Here is a 24124-nt window from a genome sequence, read left to right on the forward strand (position 1 = left end):
TGCATTTTTTAGGCCTTTGATATATGAATATGTTTACAACAGGGTTTGTCAAGTTGACACTTTACGTGGATTTCTCTGATGTCAGTGTATAGGATGAACTGAGGGCTGTGAAAAGGAACAAAGGGCAGAGAACTTGGATTCAGGGAGAAAAAGTTAAAGAGCTGCTTCAGTTAAGGAGGTCAGATACTAGAAAAGGTAAATCTAAAGCGAGGACCTGGAGGGTGGTAATGCTGCCTACAAAGGTAGAGAACAATGTTGACTTCGTTTAGTGAGGATGAGGGTGCTGTACCTCTGGACATACTGAGGTGAAGATATAATCAGGGTTTTGATGGAGACAGCCCAGAAACAGTTAGAATAAATTCTGCAGCTCAAAGAAGAAATTGGGTCCAGAATTACAAATTTGGCAGTTACCTATAGAAAGATGATAAATAGACCTATGACACTGAGTGAATTCACAATCAAAGAGTGAAAAATATAGAAAAAGTGGGAATAAAATAATTGGACAAAGTTTCTTTTAAAACCTGATGGATGATCAGTAAAAGAAAGAGTTTACAAATTGGACCCATTAAAAATTGAAAATTGCTGATCTTTGAAAGATACTGTTAAGAAAAACCACATGCTAGAGGAAAATGTTTGCAGAATATTTATATGATAAAGGACTTAACATCCAGAATATATAAAGAATTCTCAAAATGTAATAAGGAAATAAACACCTTGGTATGAAAATAAGCAAAAGACTTGAACAGATACTTTGGCAAAGAAGATATACAGATGGCCAATAAACACATGAAAAGATAATCTTCTCTTCTTGGGCGAGTGTTTATAAACAGTAGACTGACAGCAGCACAGATTCAAAATAAAAACATAATCTTCATATCATATACCTGTGTGGTACTTATCACCTGTCAGACAGTTTTAAGCACTGTATAAATATTAACTGACGTAATGAGTTAATAAAGTAGGGTTTTAATTAACTATTCAGTGATAAAGAAATTGAGACACAGAGAGGTGAAGGAATTTGCCCAAGGTCGTATAGCTGGTAAGTGGCTAAGCCCAGATTTGAACACAGGCAATCTGGCTCAAGAGCCTGTGCTCTTGGCTATAACAATTTGAAACCTCTCCACAAACCAGCAAGTATATATTGAGTGCCTACTCAGTGCACACACTATAGAATCACAAGAAATAGATTAAATACAGCTCCTTTCCTAGGGGAGTGTAAAATCTAGATAGAAAGACAAGCCTACGCACACCAAACACTTGTCTGCATCTAATAAGGATTCAAGCTTTAGAAAATAGACAGTAAACATGTTGGACATCATCATGTTGATTGAAAGACAGGATCTTATTATGATAATTAGGAATTATTGAAAACATTCTAAACCCTCTGTAGTTTAGAAGTTCTTTAGAGAAAAACAAAGACCGCAAAAGCTTTATAAGAATTCAAACAGGGAATCATAATTTGGACATTTAAAAATGTTCTTCTACCATCTTTTATGCTAGTATAGTTGTCAGTAAAAATATTTATCAGTTATCTCTTTCATGCTTGATAAAGTCCTTGTGATTTAGGTTGTTTCTAATAACTTAATGTAATGTAAACAAGCATGAGCCTTGTCCAAACGTGACAATGATCTAATTCAATTACCCACCTATGTTAAACCTGCAACTGTCTAGTAAACTGAACAATTCCTGTTAGCCGGCTTTATTTCAATAACACTGAAGATCCATCCTGATGAGCCCTGAGTTACTGTTCTGTTTTGTTTTTGTTTTGCTTTTCCATTTTCCCAGAATGAAAACTGCAATAGAAGAGTGATAAAATGCAAGACTATAAGCAGAAGAAATCCTTAAAAGAAAATAGTATCTTTGAATTTGTACCTACAGAAGTCATCCTGTGAGACATAGCAACTCCTGTGTGGTCTCAGATTCATTCCATTCTAGCAGCCCAGCCTGAAAAGGGGTCGAATGTGTGTGTGCCACTAACAGCTGTGACTGTGCAGGAGGTAGGCAGGAAAGAGAAAGGGGAGAGACAGACAGTGAGGAAGGAAAATGCAGAAAGAATCAGATGAGGGAGGAAATAAAAATTAGAGAGAGAGAGAGAGAGAGAGAGATTGTAGGAGACGTGAAAGAGTGAAGGATCGGAAGGAAGGGTGGGGGATGCAAAAGCCAGATTTTTATTGGAAGCAATTGAAGTGGTTGCTATGAGACCCGCTCGAGCGGAGGACCAGCAGCCAGCCCGATGCTGATGGTTCTTACCTCGTACTAAAACCTTTGCTTTGACACAGTTTTAGAGTTGCTTAATATTCGAGCAAGCACCTGACACGGGTGACTTTCTCCTTCTTTTTTTCCTCCAGTCCCTCGGGTAAGATGGAGGTAGAAAATGAAGCCAGCTGCTCCCCGGGCAGCGCATCAGGCGGGTCCAGAGAGTACAAGGTGGTAATGCTGGGAGCAGGGGGAGTTGGTAAAAGCGGTAAGTTTTCACACCAAATGCTGGGGAAGGAGGGACCTCTATAGAGACAACTCTATAGAGTGAAACAAGAATGATACTGCTGATTCTGTTAGAGGTGAACTGTGGCAGTCGAGCATGTGGCAGGATGCTCCAAAGTGTCAGGACTGTTAAACCTATGCTGATGAGTCAGGAGAATACAGATAGCCAGTGATGATCTACAGAACTTTAAGAGGATAATTGTTTTCTTTGATTTCATGCTGGGTGATATTTGCTTTTAGTGTAAAGGTCTTTTTTAGTAATAAAAATATGTATGAAATTGTCATGGCATGAGAAAAATGTGCTCTTATTCTCAAAAATCTTCAAATAAAGAAAGAAGTGCTATGAAAATTCAATTAAACACAGTTACAAACACAGACATATAGTCAGGATGATCAGTGTTGATTGTTGTGTTTGTTTCTTTCATTAGGAAGTTCTTTTTCCTCATCTGTAGTCTGACATGGTGTGTGTGGGCTTTGAATATCAGAAAGAAAGTTGGTTTTTGGAAGTGGCAGTGATTTATGGAATGATATTAATTGTGAGTCCTGTGCAGGGTGAGCAAACTAAACTTCGTGGTCAATTAAAGGAGAAAGATGAGGTGATAATAGAGATGAAGAATAATAAATTTGTTTTGGTACATAAAGAAGTGTCAGTTGTTGGGATTCTTGAGGATCCTAAAAGGCCAAATATAAAGAATTTTTAAAAATAGATACATAGTAGTTTTTCAGGCTGATCAAATGTTAGATAGCTCAGAGCTATGGCTGTGACTAGAAAATAAATAAATATGGCTTTTTATATAAATATGAAATATCTCCACTGGGAATATATCTTTGGGAATGCTAAAAGGCAGAAGAAATACTATAGTTAGCATGGACAATTCAATAGTTTTAGTGTTGATAAAAAAATTAAAAGTTGAAGACAACATTTTTGGTAGAAGCTTTTTGCTGACAACTTTGGTGGATGGGTCCACAAGGGATAAGAAAACTGAACAGTGAAGGAAGAGGAAGGAGATTGTAACTTTAGTGGACAGCAAAGTTAAAAATAGCAAGAAACATAAAATTCAGCACCTCTACCTCTTCTCCCCTACAAAAGAGGATTCTCATAAAAAATAAAAGAACTAGGTACATCTGAATGTGGTCAGTAGCAAAATGCAAATCAAAGTGAAAAAAAAATATTCATCTCTCCTAGGGAGGCAAAACTGTCAAAGAAAAGCTTTGCAATTGTGTATAAATGAGGAATTTTTACACAGCTTTCTCCTCTAAATGTAATGATTTGAGAAGGAAGGACTCAAAATAGGGGAGGATTTAAGGAAAGAGGAAGGGATGGAGGAAGAATAGAGACAACATGATCTATATAAAATGAAGTTATACTTTTTAAGAATCCAGTCAGATACAGTGAAGAAGAAAGAAATAAACAATGTGAGAATAAAATACTGAAGAAGAGAGAAAAACAGATCTGAAAAAAAAAAAAAAAAAAAAAACAGGCAAAAGGTCAATCCACATTAAATGCTACCAGCAGTTTGTGAGGTCAAGGAGATGCTGAAATAGTCGCAATAATGTGCCTCCGTATTGCTTCTGTCTGCTGGTTAAGTATTTGCTTTTTCACCAGGAGCTTGGGGGATGTGGGGATAGAGTGACTGGTTTTTAGCCTACTTCATTTTATTCCATGGTAATGAAACTTGGAGAAAGAGTTTTTGGACAGGAACATCCTTCAGCAACATACTTTTCTTGTGATATTGCTGATATTATAGTGGTGATGTTTTGTCTTCTATTTTGATCTCTCCCAAGTATTATTTGTGCTGACTGATCATTGTTACTGTTGCAATGACTATGGATTTTCAGTGTGACACATGGCCTACAGAGTGGCCTGGCTTGCTCTCATCTTTGCTTTTTACAATAGAATTCAATTCATTATTAAGTACTTGAACAAAACTTTTCCAGTGAAATGAAAAGACAGGAATGACAGGCTCATTCTCAGAGAAAGTTAAGGATAAAGGGTGTAAACAGCTCAGTTGTATTGATTATATATAAATGGCAACCTTGGCTACTACACCAGATAATATTTCTCATACTACAGTTTCACACCTGAAAAATGCTGTCCTTCTGACTAAATGTTTGAAATCACAGTGATAAAATCATCTGGTCCTTGGACTTTTCCCCTGTGACTTATCTGATGTTATTATATCACTATATAAGCATTCAAGCACTGATTCTCAATATTAACCTTCTATTGAAGGTTAAAATATTTGCTTTCAAATGAACTAAAAATACACATGGTTTATTTTATTTCATTTAAGCCTAGGCTGGGGTGCAGTGGCATGATCATGGCTCTAAAATATGTTTTAAAAGCTACTTTTCATATTGAAGACTTAGATCAACAGAGGTATATGAAGGGATTGTATAACCCCATTACCATGGGTTGTGTGAAGAGATTTGCAGAAGAGATCTGCTCTTCTGAAGAAAATAAAGAAGATACATCAAGCTGCCATCTGTTTCCAATTCTGAGAGTCAAGTCCAAGTCAGCCTTAAACGTGGATTAAAAACTCAATTTACGGTGACTATAATTTTTAAAATCTTGGAGATTTTCTATGTGTATTAATATTTATTCTTTTTTCTTTTTGTAGAGATGGGTTCTCACTATGTTGCCCAGGCTGGTCTCAAACTTCTGGCCTCAAGCAATGCTGCTACTTCAGCCTCCCAGAGTGCTGGGGTTATAGGCATGAGCCACTGTGCCTGGCCTGAGAAATGTTTTTATCCAGGTTTTACGAAAATATTTTTTGAATATAAACTTTTAAAGAATTTGCAACTTTACTGAAATAGGAATCCCACAAGATTTAAAATATGTCAGGTAATGAATGTACTTTATGTGAGGAATTTTAAACCACAAGTAATCAATAAAGTTTACTGAGCACATATTATGCACAGTCCTATACTAGTTACTATAGAGAGAAAAAATGAAAGACATAGACATTTATGAAGCCCCCATTGCATGGCAGGCATGGGTTACATGCATTTCATGCTTATACTCAGTCCTAACCACAGTCAGAGTCGGTATTTCTATTTCACAGATGAGAAAAACAGAAGTCAGAAAAATGACTTGTGCCTGGTCATGGGGATAATAATTTAGAGTTGGGTGATGTTTTATCTAACTCTACTGCATTACGTTTAATACTCTGAGAAGAAAACAGAGTTGCATCACTCACTATTAAGAAGAAAACAGATCCACTGGTAATGCATTTCCTAGGTCGCGAATGTTACATTTAGAAGAGATCTTAACCATCTAGACTATCACTTTGATTTATACATCTATGCCTCTTTAATCTTTAACCTAATTGGACATTATGCATAATACTTCTGTATAAATATATAATTTATATTTATATTTTTATAATTAAAAATTATATGTAATATTGTCCAAGAGTGTTACTAACTGCAGAGAAAACAGGGATACACAAGAATTATATGGACCATGGCCAAACTGAGGCATTGAGAGTCGAAGAGACCTGCAAAGGTCATTTATACAGCCGTGGCAGTCAGATCCAGAATCCAGTCCTTCTGACACCACTGAAGCTGCTTTTCCATCACTCCCCAATTTTCACACAGAGTAAGCTGAATCAAAACTGCACTATACAAAGTAACAGATACATATAAAAAGTAGCAGATGTTTAGGAGGAACAAGTATAGAGATCTAATGTATAGGATGAGGACTATAGGTAATAATATTTTATTTGAAATTTATACTAATTAGTAGATTTTATTTTTTTATTTTTGTTTGTACATAGTAGGTGTATATATTATGTATATATATTTATGGAGTACATGAGATATTTGGATATAGGCATACAGTGTGTAATAATCACATCAGGGTATGGGGTATCCATCACCTCAAGCATTCATCATTGTTTTGTGTTATAAATCTTTCATTATGCTTTTTTGTTACTTTAAAATGTAGAATAATTTATTGGTGACAATAATAACCCTGTTGTGCTATCAAATGTTATATCTTATTCATTCCATCTAACCACAATTTTGTACCCATTAACCATCTCCACTCCCTCCTCCTCCTACCCTTTCCAGCCTCTGGTAGCCATCATTCTATTACCTCCATGAACTAAATTGTTTTAATTTTTAACTTCCACAAATGAATGAGAACATGCAAAGTTTGTCTTACTGTGTCTGGCTTATTTCACTTAACATAATGATCTCCATTTCCATGCATGCCGTTGCAAATGACTGGATCTCATTACTTTTTATAGCTGAATAGTATTCCATTGTGTATATGTACCATATTTCTTTTATTCATTCTTCTGTTGATGGACACTTAGGTTGCTTCCAAATCTTGACTATTGTTAACAGTACTGCATAAATTAGTAGATTTTAGCTGCTCTTACTACCACCCCCTATAAAATGTAGCTGTGTGAAATGATGAATATGCTAATTTGTTTTCCTATAGTAAATACTTTACTGTCTATACTTATCCCACAACATCATATTGTATACTTTAAATATACACAATAAAGTTTATTTAAAAAATAATGAAGTTAAGATTCATGATAAGAAAACTACTTAAGAAACAATACACATATAAATATACACACATTCAGTGAAATAACAATAAATGACAGTAGAATAGAAACTTATGTGTATGGTGATTACAACTAAAAACAAAAGAAAACAACAAGAAAAGACCAATTATCCAATAAAGTTCAATATGTTATTTTAGACTTCTCGTTTTGTTCCACTGCCCACCCACTCACCTACCCTCAAAAAAGTAAAATAAAATAAAAATTATCTCATGGTTACAGTTTTAAAGTTTTATGGAGTCTAAACAATCCTTACAACAGTTTTAAATATTGACCTTTGTCACTGTGTTTTGAAACAGCAAGACTGTTCCTCAGTGTCAGAGCATGATGAAATGTTGCCTTCCTTGGCTTCATATCTGGTTCTCCAAGTTCAGAATCAAATTATTCAATAGATTTTATTCAATAATAATAGTATCTTATTTTCCAGGTATTTTGGAAAATACCTGCATTTGGGATTTATGCTAAGTTAGTAGATTTGTATTTTATTGATTTTTTTATTTTTATGATTTCATAGTAGGTATATGTATATGTATTTATGGAGTACAGGAGATATGTGTATACAGGCATACACTTACGATAATAATCGTGTTTTCAGATTTAAAGAATTTAAGATTCATAATGATCATATTTTGCAAAATAAGATATTATTGCATAAAATTAGGGTAAAAATAACATTTTACCTATTCTGTATCATGATCTTATTTGATCATAAAATAAGAAAGCAAGTAGGAGAGGTATCTGGGCACAGAAATATCAAAAGATTTTGTCTAAGAGTAACGGAAGTAGGAAAGTCAGAAAGTAAGGACTGGACATGAACTCAGGCTCTCTAAATCTAAGCTGTTTTTCTATCAAGTTGTGTGAGAAAATCAGAGAAATGTTCCCAATGTCAGATGAGAACTGAATGTCCTTCTCTGGTCCCTAGGACACATCTTGAAATTATTTGGTGAAATGTTGTCTTAACTTACATCTTCAAGTATGAAATATGTACGAAAACACTATGTAAGTCATTGAGAAGGGAGGGGGTGTTATTCATAACTGTGATTTCAGGTGATTCCTGACCTCTAGGGGTGCACCATCTCATGGTGGAAACTTTGCTGTAACGTGTAATACAAAACAATAAGTTTATATTAGGCTTCTAATGTAAGAGCTTTGGAAACTCAGGATAAGGGATGGCTATAAGAGATGTGAAAATTGAGAAGATATCACAGCATAGATGGTATTTAAATTGTGTCTTAAAGGATGAGGAGAATTTTTTTGATACAGAAGAGGAAAAGTATAGGGAGATACGAGGAAGAGAATTGAACACAAACAGTGTATACAGGGGTACAAAGGGATGTGAAGGCTTACAATTTTTATTGGCAGGATCTTGATAACTTAGTGTCTTTAAGGGGTAGTTGAAAAAATATCTTTTGAGATTAGCTCAATAGATGCCTTAGTTAACTATGAAAAAGTTGACCAAAACAAATAAACTGAAAACACCAAAAGGATTACGGAACTCAGAATTTATTAGAATGTTTCCATTGTGAATTCTTTGTAAAGAAAAAACTCGTTTGTAGAATAAACAAACGTATTCTCTCCCACGGCCATTTGCAATTTGTTGCCTCTGTGAATTCAGTTTCATGTACCAGGATTTTACAAAGAGAAAGCAGTAACAATATTTCTGAGGTAAGCAGAAAGCATCACACAACAAATTCCTTCTACCTCAGTGAATTAGGAAAGCAGGTAGGAAATTGAGCCTTTATCTGATGAATTAAATCAACTCAAACAACCAAGTGCATAATTCATGTCCCAGAGCCTCTGTGTTGTACTTCATTAACAGAACTTTGAGTCTGACAAAGCTGAACAATTGTCACATGATGGCGATGCGTTATCCTAACCCTGTGCACTGTAGGGCAAAAGAAAAAAAATAAACAAGGGCAAAGTAAAAAGATTTTAAGATTTCAGTGCCTTCTGTTCTCACCCTTAATTGTTACCACCTCAGTTATACTGCAGACCATCACTCACTGTAATACTGTCAGGAAGCATTAGCCAAGAGGTCTAAGTAAGGCTCAGCAAAAGAGTAAATTGGTATCTACTCACTCAAGTGATGATTGAAAACAGAATTCAAGCGATAAAAGGCTGTGATTGACAACATCTCCAAGATTATATGTGCTCTGTGGATTTTAAATTGAAGAAAGAGAGTTACTACAGCTCTACATGAGAACTATATATATGTCTGCCCCGTCTATGACTGGAGATGAACGAGCATGTAATGATCCCTCAATGAGCCCGCATGTTGCTAGGCTCCTTACGTTCACGCATTTACTTTGGTGTTCTGATGGCTGATAGTCTGTCCCATTCCCCTGCCTTCCTATACCCCTTGCCCTGCCTTGATCTTGTGAGGAAAGCATTACTGTCTGCATTTTATAAATTAGAAAACTGAGGTGCACACACACACACACACACACACACACACAAGTAATATGGCCCGAGGCACATAGATATTAAATGATGAACCTAATGTGCCTACACATGAATGTCTAAGTTCGATGTTTACATTATTTTTATTTTCTCACCTGAAAGTTTTTATTTTTTGAAGACGTGATGCAGTGAACCTGAGTTCTAACTTCAGCTGCATTTTCATCCATGTATTTTAAACACCACACAAAATCATCTATATGAAAATATTTTAATATTTTTAATTTTCTACACAAACAATGGAGAGTGCTACCCTTATTAGATGGGGTAGTGGGTGGCATGAGGAGCTCTGACTAAACATTTTAGCGTGGAGGTGCCAAAGACTGGTTTGGTCTTGTCTATTCAGAGACCCCTGGGGGCCTCAACCACATAGAGAGAATGTGACAATTCCTTTCAACTTGAGAAAACCAAGTAACCCAGTAATTATAGGAATTTATTGATCCTGTAATTCCTGGGATCATGCTAACGAAGAAAGTAAACAGGGTGCTGAATAAACCACACAGATTTTTGAAATTAGGTGCTGATTTACTTAGGGAAACATATTTTCTTTAAACATATACATTTGGGAATAATTAATAGAAATTGACAAAAAAAGTGTTTGTGTGTGTGTGTGCATGCTCGCACAAGCATGCACGCACGCACGTGCACCTAGACCTGTGAAAAGCCCACAGATATGACCAAGAGTTAGATACAGCCTCTGCCCTGTCCACTAGGGTAACAAACAAGATGTATAAACTGACTTGTGAGGCAATGATAGAGATGTATGGGAGGTATTTTGGAAGCAATGAGAACTATGGCTTAGGAAGTTAAAATGACCTACCATACAATGTTCAGCTGTTCATCTGTAGCATTGGGACTAGAGTCTCCTGACTTTCTGGAGCATGATTTTTTCCAATAGGCCATGTCGCCTCCCATAAACCAGCATGCTATCTCACTGGAGATCAAGCTGCTGTCTATGACTGATTATTTCTGTGTGTATGTGTGTTTGCAGTGTGGTGGGACTGCAACTGTACACACCGACATACGGTGGTCTTCTGTACTGCTCACACACTTGCAAGGTGCACTCTTATCAATGACTCTGACTGTTTGCAAATCCCATCAATGATATCAACTCGGTCACTTGGGCTTTGCTCATAAATACCAGTTTTCTGGTGACCCTGACCAAACAGTGCCATCTGTCCTCATTGCTCAGCAGGGACCAGTTAAGTGCCATTGCTAGTCACTCTGCCAGACCATCATTTCTATCCTTTCTGCTAGTATAATTCTACTTCAGCTAGCACCACAACGTCAGCATGAGAATATTGATAGTTCTAGTCCCCATACATTCCAAGCACTTCAGCATCCTGCCACTGCCAAGTGTACTGGGCAGATAGAAACCTGATTCTCGCCAAAGTATGCGTGAAGGATGTAAAGCTGAAGGGGCAGTGGGGGATGGGGCCTGCCTGGAGATGTTGCATTGAAAAGGAAATCAGAGAGAAAACTAGATTTGCAGTCCCAGGAAAAAATCTTTAATTGAACTGAAATGAGATAGTGTAGATAATTTGTGGTCTTAACAATGGAACACCAAATAAAGATTTTTAACTATTATAGTTAGAGAAGTTGTGGTGGTGGTGGATGAGGGAAGTCCTTTATCAGAAGATTTCTTGGATATGTGAAAGTCAATGTTTGGGTAGTTATTTACTGAATGAATCAGAAGTCCTTAGACACTTTACCAGTTTACAGTTCCTCTTAATATGCTTTAAAATGAGCAATAAAGTGTGTTTGTGTTCACACATCTGTGTGCACCACAAAAGAGGAATGTTTCTTGTTTTGTCCAAACTACTATTCTTTCTATTTCTTCCTGCAATGAATGGCAAAATAAAACTGAACACTTCTTAGTTTTGCATATACCTGATCCTTTTCAAAATGCACTAAATATTTTAATTTATTAAATCTCACTAAACCCAGTAGTGTGGGTGTGGTTAATATCCCTAATTAATAGATGAGAATAGTAGAGCTTCAAGATGGTGAATAATTCACTCAGGAACCCAGAGCCTGAGGTGACTACGCAGAACTCAGTCACTGCCAGAGCTGAGGCCCTTAACCATTGTCCACTGTGCTCCTCACCATGCATTCTTTTGATCAACCTTTGATCTGTAGAATGAAGGCCTACCACAGAAGTGATGACAAAATAATGTGAACTGGGGGTTTGGGTAACCTAGGAAATCCATATTTGTCTTTTCTCATCTGTAAAATGGGGATGACAATAATAACTGTGATAACAGTTCATACTCAGAATATTAATGACATAGCCTGGCACAAACTGTGGGACAATGTTTATAACATAAACGGATAGCTTTGTTTTTATTTATTTACCCTTAATAGCACTTGACATTGCACAGGTCACTTAAGCTCGTTGAGTCTCCGTTTTCCTCATTAAAGGCTTTAATTAAAATATCCTCAGAGAATTGCTGGGTATGTGACATTGGAAAATATTAAATAAAAACTATAGTTCATAGTGCCCAATATTACACCTTCATTAAAACCACTCGTTCCCTCCCTCCCTCCCTTCCTTCCTCCCTTCCTGTCTTCCTCCCTTCCTCCCTTCCTGTCTTCCTCTTTTTTTTTCCTTCCTTCCTCCTTTCCTCCATGCCTCCACCTAAGGCACTTTTCCTCTGTAATATAGGGGAGAGTAGTGACACATCTTTCAGACAGGTCCTAGGAAAATACAATTTGTGTTGAATATTGTAAAACTGCCATCGTATATGCACCTGCTCTATTCCTGTTCTTGCTCTCTAGATCCTTATATTGATTAGTTTCTGCTTTGGTCTCTTGAGTGGTAATTTCAGTGACAGTAATAACAGTAGTTTACTTGTTACCTTAGTAAACAATCCCTTTATTCATCCTAATTGACCCATACCACACACAAACACACACACGCGCACACACACACACACAGAGTGCACTGCCTGTTAGAGAAAGGACTGGAGGACAATTGCCTGCTACAGTAGCCCACAAAGAGCCTGATGAGAGGGGCTATGGCTTTTAACAGAGCATACCTCTGCTTGAATCGAGACTGAAATTAATTTTTCCAATATGTGTATTGTTTTAATAAAATTTGAGTAATATGACATGTCTTCCATTCTCCATATTAGCAACACTGAACATTTAAAGGGAAAGAGTCATATTTAATGGTTGCAGGAAAAGCTAATAATAAGCTACATGGATGCAGATTTTTGTTTAATTGAAGAAATCAGGCTCTTTATTTAGTAGCAAAAAGGACACATCTTTTATTTGAAATTGTAAAAACTTTAGCTAATTGATTCCTGCCTATATTTATTTATTTATTTACTGTTTAGAAATATATCTTACTTTATTCCAACATCATTATCTTAGGACTGAAATCAGTGGAAAAACACTAGGGATTTTATATGGGCAAATTCTGAGTAACAGAATTCTGGAACACCTCAGCATCTTTTATTTTCCTCTTTCATTTTTAGTTGACAAGTAATAATCATATGTATTTATGTGTTATTTTGATAGGTGTATACAATGTGTAATGATCAAATAATGGTAATTAGGATATCTATCACCCAAACATTTATTACTTCTTTGTGCTGTGAACATTAAAATCCTCTCTAACTTTTGGAAAATACACAATAAATTATAGCCAACCACATTCATTATACAGCGCTGTGGAACACCAGAACTCATTTCTCCCATCTAGCTGTGATTTTGCATCTGTTAACCAAACCCTCCCAATCCTACCCTCCCTCTCTCTTCCCAGTCTCTGATGACCACAGTTCTACTTCTATGATATCAACTTCTTTAGATTTCACTTACAAGTGAGAACTTTTGGTATTTATCTTTCTATGTCTGATTTAGTTTACTTAACGTAATGTCCTCCAAGTTCATCCATGTTGCGGCAAATGACAGGATTTCATTCTTTTTTCATGTCTGAATAGCGTTCCACGTGTGTGTATGTGACATTTCCTTTATCCATTTATCTGTTGATGGGCATTCAGGTGTATTCCGTATCTCAGTTATTGTGCGTAGTGGTGCAATAAACTTGGGGGTGTAAGTATCCTTTTGATATACTGACTCCCTTTTCTTTAGATAAATACCCAGTAGTGGAATTTCTTCTATCATCTTTTAAATCCCCATATCTCACTCTTACCTGCTCTTCATACCCCTGTCAGTTTGTCCTGAAATACCCTTTTGATTCTTCTCCTCCTCTAACAACTAACATATCTTACTTTATTCCAACACCATCGTTTTAGAATTGAAATAGACCCAGATATGTCCTTCCATCACTGTCATCTGTCTTCTAGACAAACTATTTTGCTTTTTGTTCCCCAAATTCTTAGGACTTTTTCCTTGTATTCTTTACAAAGTTATTTTAAAATAGGCTCTCTCCTCCTTTGCCTCAATTTGTTCAATTTGTTCTATCCTTTCAGATTCCGCACAAGTACTTCTTGCTCTTTAATATCTTCCCTGTCTACTCCAGTCTAATATCTTCTCTCTTCTTTATAACACTTAAAATTCTTTCTGATTATTATCCCTTCCAATAACTGTTTACAATTATTCAGTTTCCTTGAGCATCTGGCTTGTGGTCTTAGATGTTATTTAAATTTTGAATTTGTATTTAATTTGTTATCTCTTTATATTTAATTTTCCTGTTTTAATAGCAAATTCATGAAGAGTAGGAAATAAATTTTATATTGTCTGTCTTTTCCCGTGATACTTATGGGAGTAAAGCTTCAAAAATATTTATAAACATAATACCCTTCTTTCATCTTTGAGGAAATTCAGAGAGTAAGACACCAGGCATATGTATTAAAATAAAACTAAGCAATATCCTAAAAGTTCACAATAGAGCCACGAATAATAGAGAAAGAAACTGGCACCAAGAGAGAAGAGGCAGGTATGTGAGTATAGGGTAAGGGTGTGGCTTGGGAACAACCTACACTCAGGCCAGCATTAACAGTCTTTGGTGACAATGGATTTGAAGGCAAATAAGCCCACCCAGTGTTTAAGATGTTCAGAAACACAAATAGAACACAGGAAGTTCATCCATCAGAATATGGCAGATAGTCACAAACAAGTAAAATATAAATGCTGAGTTAAGGGCCGGGCATGGTGGTTCATGCCTGCAATCCCAGCACTTTGGGAGGCCGAGGTTGGCGGATCACTGGAGACCAGGAGTCCGAGACCAGCCCGGCCAACATGGTGAAACCCAGTTTCTACTAAAAATACAAAAATTAGCCGGGTTTGGTGGTGCACTCCTGTAGTCCCAGACTAGACAACAGAGGGAGACTTTGTCTCCAAAAAGAAAAATAATAAATAAATAAATAAATAAATAAATAAATAAATAAATAAATACATACATACATACATAAACGCTGAACTAAAAAGAACTGAGCATGCACCAGCAGATGGAATCAGAAGCAGTATACACATTCCTTGAAAGCCAAAGATTATGATAGCTGACAGCCAAATACATATGAAGCAATGAAAGTAATTCATGTTTTACTTCCCAAACCTTTTCCCACTGCACATCAGAACTGTGGACTACTCTTGGGGGGAAAAAAGGTTTCCTGAGGGTTGGAGTGGGCAGAAGAATATTTTATAAAATGTTATGAGAAGATCTCAGCAAATAAGACTGCAGAACATCGTTTACCCCCATGGTTCTAACTTCAAAATGTTTACTAACATAACAAAGAACAATTGTTTCTTGGTCAACACTAAGAAAAACTGAGGTAGATTGTAGTTGAAACAATGAATTCAGAATTAGCCACAAGTTTCTACATGTTTCCCAGGAGGGTAAAAATCATTCTGCATAAGATTTAATTTTAATTTGATAATAGGAAATCCCAAGAAGAGAAGACCATAGAATCCCCAATAGGACTAGATTCTAATCAAAGCATCACTTCTCCCTGATGTCAGGAAGCTCTAAAATCAAGAAGGCAAAACCTATTTCATAGGCAAAGTTGTTGCCATTTTTAGAAAACAAACAAAACAACAACAAAATAAAAAGCAAATAAACATACAGAAAACAACTTTACTCTCTAGGATTAAAAAGTTTTCTTTCCTATTTTGTCAACTTTTTGTTTAGCTAGCTACTTACTCTTTTCTACTTGCTTTGCCATAATGAATGAACTTAAACGATCTAATATCAGCTTTCACACTTTCTTTAGAGCCACCCCACAAAAGCCTTTATATTTTTTCTGCCCTTAAAAAAATTTGCCTTCCACTTCATCACAGAAAAGCAAATTGAAAACATTTTTACCTAAAATACTTTGCTATGACAAGAATACAAGTGGTCTGCCACTCTTAGCTTATTTATATATTTTTTGAGTGTAATTCTGAGACAGCTTGGCATGTTTGAAACAGCAGGGACTTTTAAGAGGGACAGGTATGCATTGAAATTCAGTTCTCCCACTAATAAATCAAGTGACTTTGCTAATTCTTCCTCTTCTTCTAGATCTCTTAATGTTGTAGGACACAGGGCTTCTTCTCATTTTAATTTCCTACGGTATTTTATCCAGTCACATGGCTTCAATGTAATTTTTATACCTTTATGTCTTCATATTAAATTAAATTTATATCTAGACTACATTTATATCTAAATTTATATCTGGATAATTAGACATAATTAAAATGACAAAAATTTGAAAACACTACAATGCTAACGGAGAGGCAGGATATAATGAGAGTATGAATTCATACAGTCACCATACAAAATAATTTGGCACTCTGTACCAAATTATGAAGATGAAGAAATATGTAACTTGATCAGATGATTTAACGGGTCTACTCCCAGCTATATATACTCAAAAGAAATTCACATATGTATGAACAAAGATGCATGGTCAGAATATTTACAGTGGCATTATTCCTAATAGTCCTCAATGAAAAGTCTACGTGTTCATTACTATGAGTGAATCAATTGTGTTAGAATTTATATATATATACACACACACATTAATTACACATAGAAAATATATATAGTGCATATATTCATGTGTAAATGCACATACACACATATATGTCTGTGCATGTGTGTGTATATACATACATACACACAAAAAAGGTAAAGATCACCTAGGTAGGCTCCTTTCAAGGGAGGGAGGAGGCAGTGATTGAGAGAGACACTGGGGGATTTTGAAGTCCAGAAATGCAGACTAAAATTGCCCAAAACTAAACCACTGATCTTCTTTTCAAACTTGTTTACCCCCAGCCTCCCTCAGATCAACTGATAGCAACTCCATCTTTCCAATTGCGCAGGCACAAAACATTGGCCTGATGCTTTACTCCTCTCTTTCCCTCATACGTCCACATCCAATTCATAAGTAATTTCCTTGGTTTTGTCTTCTATGTATATCCAGAGGTATCCTTTTTTCAACACTCAATTGTGAATTGAATTCTAACTTACCAACCTCTTTTGCCTGTATCTATAGTTTTGCACTAACCCTTCTGCATGTTTCAAACACTCCTACAATTTATTAACACAGCAGCTAGAGTGGTCCTTTTAAGCTGCAAGTCAGATCTTGTCATTACTGTGCTTTAAACTCTACCATGGCTCTTGCTTCACTCACAGCACTTTTAACAGCCGATGTCACTTCTGTGATCTCATGTCCTACTAACCTCCCTCTTGCTCTCTCTACTTCAGAAATATCAGCTTCTATGATGTTCCTAAAATATGCCAGACAGGCATACTTCCCTTTTAGGTTTTTTGTGTTAGCTTTTCCCTCTGCCTGGGATACTTTTCTCCAGATATCTACTTGGTTTACTCTATCTTTTTCAAGCATCTCTCTCCTATTGTCGCATCAATGGACCTGTCTGCACCAGCCTATTCTATTGGAAAACCTCACCTTCCTACCACATCCAAATCTCCCTTTCTTTGGTCCACTTTTTTCTTTCTGTAGCATCTATTGCTTTCCAATGTAATAACCAATTATGTTACTAGTTATTGTTGGCCTTCCCCAACACTGAAATGTCTGTTTTATTCTCCCAACTGCCTAGTGAATAAATGAAATGAAGTTACCTAAACTTGTGAAGCTTCAATGTATTTATCTCTAAAGTATGGAAAATAATACCAGCCTTGCCAATGGGTTATGAGATTTAGGGCTGTTACAATAGAGGTGAGAAGTGATAAGACTCTAGTTATATTTTGAAAGAAATGCCAAAAGCATTTAGTGATTGATAGGAGAGTGTTGTGGGCCTAAGCCAAAAATGATTTTGTCATCAATAGAAATGGATTATTGTATGCAAATTTGTCAGAAAAAAAACCCTGCAAGATTGTTCTTTTAATGTTATGCAGCAAAAGAGAGCATGCGTGGCTCTTGATGTTACAGACAGACAAAATACACAAATACACATGCTTATGATCTTCTGATGCTTATACTCCCATTGAGTTTAAGACTTTTTGAACCAGAACCTATACTGTAGGGGAAATATGAAGATTAAATTTAATAATCCAAATAAACAAGTGTCATCTGTATATAGGTATGTGATAAATGTCTGAAGTTTTTTTTATTATTATATTAATGAAAAGACTGATAGTTTATATTAATAAAAAGAATGATAGTTAAAGTGAGGAAGAAATACATTAATATATATAAGATTAAAAATGCAAACTTACATTTAAGTATTTTAAATGAAAAGTGAGTAAATAAAAACTTGTTTATAGATCTTTATAACCTTGGAAATCACACTCTATTAAGGAGGTTTAAACTGAATCATTCATTCATTTAATATGCAGTATAGATGGATTGAGTTCTATAGCTTTCCAGCCATCATTCTGGATGCTAGAGTCATAGAACTAGCCCAAGCCCACACCTTCAGAAAGGCAAAGAGAGACAAATGATAAGGAAATTACAATTAGCAAAGCATCAAAGCTGATCTTGTTAGTGCTCTTTTTTCTGATTACCTTTTCCACATAAATTTGCTATATATGATTTACCTAGAGCCAGAATAGAAAATCAGAAGACTTCATCTCCCCTTTCCTTAAAATTATATGCCAACAGCATGGAGGTTTTCTTAGGAGCATAGGCCAGATGTTGCCATCCTGTTTCTCCATTTCATCCCAAATATTGACATGATTGTTCATTCCTCTGAGGTTGGGTTTATTTTGTATAGTATGTGCTTAAGAGCAAAGATTTAAGATCTTGCTACCAGCATTTAAATCCTGGTCAATTCTTTCAGTAATGTTGTGATCATGGGCATATCACTCAGCATCTCCGAATCTTAGTTTTCTTCTCTGTCAAATGGGGTTGGTAGTACAATGGCCTTCCAATCAATTAATGAATAGGCTTCCAATGAATTCATGTAAATAAATAAGATACTGAAACAGTCCCTGCACTTCCTCATAAGCACTAGTTATTGTCCTTGTGGTTGTTATTGTTGCTATTGTTATTGTAACCATTATGTCTTTCCAAAAAAACCCTATTCTGTCCTATCCAGGCTGATAATTATGTTTTCTACATTTTTCTCTAAGACTGAGATGACTTTATTCTCCCTTACTTCAATAAAAGCATTTATTATTTACGTCGCTATGTGTTACAACTATTCTCTCTTTATCTAGGGTGAAAAGATTCATGCAATCCTAAGCAAACGGGCTTATAAGGAGGGGAACCAAAGGCTGCTTTTGCTAAAGATTTTCTAGGAAAAAAAGTGCCTTCTGATTTCTAAACTCCTGGTTCTTCCCAGAAAGGAAGAGACATGTTTCTGCCATTTTTGAAAACTCTGACGATAAAAGGTTATTACCTAGAATCATTCTGATCCCTCAGAAAAGGACTTTCTAATACAACTTCCAACACTGCAAGTTTCTCATGCAGAAAACCTTTAGACACAAGTGAATTCAAAAGAGAATTTAAGGAACCAGGTTATAGCTTCAGTATTTTGTTCAATTTGAGCTTATCCTGGAAGGTCACACATTTTACATCTCTTTGAGCTGCTCTCCCCATCACTCCCAGCATGTGCTATCATTTTTAATTTTCAAGTTTTATAGCTAACACTTGAGCTACACCAGCTAATATCTAGCTAACTAATAAGGTCCTCTGCTTCCACCTTTATTGATTAATCATCTGTTGGAGTTTTTAATATCCATTTGTGTTTAATATGCTGATATTAAAAATGCCTCTTTCCTGAAGGTGATGGATGATCTTCCAAAGGACAGGACTTTGGTTATGATTTATGTAATAGAGAGTTCACTGGAGTCTGGCTGGAAAACTACCCTTGGAGATCATTGTAATAAAGAGCTGTGTAGCAACACTTTTCAGGTCTTTAAAAGCTGTCTGGTGGATGAAGTTACTATGTATTCAGATTTCTATGTAGACCTTCTAGCATCAGCCTCCAATAAAACTCACCCAATGGGAATTATTGTTTCCTTATACAAACCCTTTGCTCCAGACAAAAGGACCTTTCCATTGTCTCCCAAGTATACCTTACATCTCTATACATAACTTTTGCATAAGATATTCTACTCTTTTCCAAAAGCTTTCTGGAATTTCCTCTGCCTATTTTAATTTCATTTGTTCTTCAAGAACTAAAAGATAAATATCCAAACCCACAGTAATTTATTCTCCCTCTCAGTATTTGTATTTTTTGCTGTCTGTGCTATTTATTTAACATTTAACATATTCGGATTTGTATATTTAACCTTCTCTGTGTATGTCCTGTCTTTTCTCTATAATATAAACTCCTATAAGTTAAGTTTTATATGCTCTATACCCTATGCCAGTACTTCTCGTATTGTCGCTCCCTGGTCCTCAGCAGCTGTAGCATCTAGAAACTTGTTAGAAATACAAATGTTCACACCCCACATCAGACCTACATAATAAGAAACTCTAAGGGGTGTTTTCCAACTTCCCCATATAATTATATTGTATAGCAGTTCGAGAATCCCTAGTCTACGTTATGCTACTTTTTCTCTTTCTCATGATAGCAAGGACTCAAGATATACTGGACACTTGCATATTTGTTAGTTTCTTCTAATTCTAAACTACAGCTAACACCCTTTGGATAGGATCAAAGACACACCTCTTTCTTTCTTTCTTTTTTTTTTTGAAACGGAATCTCTCTCTGTCGCCCAGGCTAGAGTGCAGTGGCCAGATCCTGCATGCTGCGCCTCCCGGGTTTATGCCATTCTCCTGCCTCAGCCTCGCGAGTAGCTGGGACTAGAGGCGCCCGCCACCTTGCCTGGCTAGTTTTTTGTATTTTTTAGTAGAGACAGGGTTTCACCGTGTTAGTCGGGATGGTCTCGATCTCCTGACCTCGTGATCCGCCCCTCTCGGCCTCCCAAAGTGCTGAGATTACAGGCTTGAGCCACCGCGCCCGGCCAGACACACCTCTTTTTAAGCATCAAGCTCATTTCTCCACTTTATACCTTCATTACATTTTTCTCTCAGTCCATTAGATTCTGTTTTTAGCATCGTATTTTCTCAAAGAACTCAAAATTTAGCATAAAATATACTTATTCAAGAAACTGTGGCATAAATGATTGTATCAATTATGTTAAGTAATTTCCCTAGAATTTTAGTTTTATATAACTTTTTGAGTATGAATTTCTTGATACACATAAAAAAAATCTAACCTAGAAAAATTGAGAATAAAGCAAACACTTGTGAACCTGCACCACTCAACTTAGTGAGTAATTTTAGCTGTTTTATTAAGTATATTTAATCACCAAACAAATATACTAACATGATTTTAAAACCATTTTAATTATTATAAGCTGATAAAAGAGAAATGTGAAAGCAAGAGTATCTCTCTAGTAGTCACCAAAATATAATATGTAAATAATCTGTTCCCATGTATCTGCTAGTATGTGTCTTTGAATGTTATAGTTAATACAAATACATATTTTCTCCTGAAAGGAAACTTTCCATGTTAAAAATAATCTTCTGTGATATTATACACATGGTTTACTCTTCTTGAAATGTAGATTCATTTTTAGATTTAGGAAATCTGTCACCCCTCTAAATCTCAAAGGATACTGTTTAATAACCTGACAAGGAAGGAGATAGTTTCCAGCTAAATTCAATGAATTACTAACATATGGACCAGAGAAATTCAGATAGGCCAAATTTGAAAGTTCCATTCAATTTATCTGTGTCTGGTTTGCTGGTGCGATTCTAGACCATCTTCATTAGAACATGTGCTTTCTTGGATTTCTTAACAGACTCTAAGGAAATACTTGTTTACAAGTTGGTATTTATATTCACTCCTCTGTTTCCTTCCTTCCTTTTTCTACTCCAATGTGAAATATTCTTACTTTTCCATATTGGTCTGCTTCTTGAACATGTGCTAGATAAGTGTTTTTTTCTTCTAATTATTGACACCTTTGCAAAGTTTTAATTACTGTAAATGTAGTCATTACTGTGTATAAATATCTACTGTCTCCTAGTTAGCCAGAATCTTTCAGTAGCGAGCTGAGTGAGCAACTTCTCTTGATTTTATATTCCTCACCTTTAATATTAGTGTAAAGGAAAAAGGTAGTTTTTTTTGTTTTTGTTTTTTTTTTTTTTTATATTTTAAGTTCGAGGGTACATGTGCATAACGGTGCAGGTTTGTTACATATGTATACTTGTGCCATGTTGGTGTGCTGCACCCATCAACTCGTCAGCACCCATCAACTCATCATTTACATCAGGTATAACTCCCAATGCAATCCTTCCCCCCTCACCCCCTCCCTGTGATAGACCCTGGTGTGTGATGTTCCCCTTCCCGAGTCCAAGTGATCTCATTGTTTAGTTCCCACCTATGAGTGACAACATGTGGTGTTTGGTTTTCTGTTCTTGTGATAGTTTGCTGAGAACCATGGTTTCCAGCTGCATCCATGTCCCTACAAAGGACACAAACTCATCCTTTTTTATGGCTGCATAGTATTCCATGGTGTATATGTGCCACATTTTCTTAATCCATTCTATCACTGATGGACATTTGGGTTGATTCCAAGTCTTTGCTATTGTGAATAGTGCCGCAATAAACATACGTGTGCATGTGTCTTTATAGCAGCATGATTTATAATCCTTTGGGTATATACCCAGTAATGGGATGGCTGGGTCATATGGGACTTCTAGTTCTAGATCCTTGAGGAATCGCCATACTGTTTTCCATAATGGTTGAACTAGTTTACAATCCCACCAACAGTATAAAAGTGTTCCTATTTCTCCACATCCGCTCCAGCGCCTGTTGTTTCCTGTCTTTTTAATGATTGCCATTCTAACTGGTGTGAGATGGTATCTCATTGTGGTATTGATTTTCATTTCTCTAATGGCCAGTGATGATGAGCATTTTTTCATGTGTCTGTTGGCTGTATGAATATCTTCTTTTGAGAAATGTCTGTTCATATCCTTTGCCCACTTTTTGATGGGGTTATTTGTTCTTTTCTTGTAAATTTGTTTGAGTTCTTTGTAGGTCCTGGATATTAGCCCTTTGTCTGATGAGTAGATGCCAAAAATTTTCTCCCATTCTGTAGGTTGCCTGTTCACTCTGATGGTAGTTTCTTTTGCTGTGCAGCAGCTCTTTAGTTTAATTAGATCCCATTTGTCAATTTTGGCTTTTGTTGGTGTTGCTTTTGGTGTTTTAGACATGAAGTCCTTGCCTATGCCTATATCCTGAATGGTATTACCTAGGTTTTCTTCTAGGGTTTTTATGATATTAGGTCTAACATTTAAGTCTCTAATCCATCTTGAATTAATTTTCATTTAAGGAGTAAGGAAAGGATCCAGTTTCAGCTTTCTACTTATGGCTAGACAATTTTCCCAGCACCATTTATTAAATAGGGAATCCTTTCCCCATTTCTTGTTTTTCTCAGGTTTATCAAAGATCAGATGGCTATAGATGTGTGGTATTATTTCTGAGGACTCTGTTCTGTTCCATTGGTCTATATCTCTGTTTTGGTACCAGTACCATGCTGTTTTGGTTACTGTAGCCTTGTAGTATAGTTTGAAGTCAGGTAATGTGATGCCTCCAGCTTTGTTCTTTGACTTAGGATTGTCTTGGAAATGCGGGCTCTTTTTTGGTTCCATATGAACTTCAGAGCAGTTTTTCCAATTCTGTGAAGAAACTCATTGGTAGCTTGATGGGGATGGCATTGAATCTATAAATTACCTTGGGCACTATGGCCATTTTCACGATATTGATTCTTCCTATCCATGAGCATGGTATGTTCTTCCATTTGTTTGTGTCCTCTTTTATTTCACTAAGCAGTGGTTTGTAGTTCTCCTTGAAGAGGTCCTTTACATCCCTTGTAAGTTGGATTCCTAGGTGTTTTATTCTCTTTGAAGCAATTGTGAATGGAAGCTCATTCATGATTTGGCTCTCTGTTTGTCTGTTACTGGTGTATAAGAATGCTTGTGATTTTTGCACATTAATTTTTATCCTGAGACTCTGCTGAAGTTTCTTATCAGCTTAAGGAGATTTTGGGCTGAGACAATGGGGTTTTCTAAATATACAATCATGTCATCTGCAAACAGGGACAATTTGACTTCTTCTTTTCCTAACTGAATACCCTTGATTTCTTTCTCTTGCCTGATTGCCCTAGCCAGAACTTCCAACACTATGTTGAATAGGAGTGGTGAGAGAGGGCATCCCTGTCTTGTGCCAGTTTTCAAAGGGAA

General features: G+C 36.1%; 1 protein-coding gene across 1 annotated transcript in view; it reads left to right on the forward strand.

Annotated features, from left to right (window-relative positions):
- Window positions 1–2188: 2188 nt before the first annotated feature.
- RIT2 (Ras like without CAAX 2) overlaps window positions 2189–24124 on the forward strand; it is a 407637-nt gene continuing 385701 nt past the window's right edge. The window contains exon 1 of the mRNA XM_023207637.1: window positions 2189–2464. Within this exon, the coding sequence (XP_023063405.1) occupies window positions 2362–2464 (103 nt within the window). The 5' untranslated portion in view covers window positions 2189–2361. The remainder of the gene's footprint in view (window positions 2465–24124) is intronic.

The sequence above is a fragment of the Piliocolobus tephrosceles genome, chromosome 18 (genome assembly GCF_002776525.5).
Source record: "Piliocolobus tephrosceles isolate RC106 chromosome 18, ASM277652v3, whole genome shotgun sequence".
NCBI classification, from domain to species: domain Eukaryota; kingdom Metazoa; phylum Chordata; class Mammalia; order Primates; family Cercopithecidae; genus Piliocolobus; species Piliocolobus tephrosceles.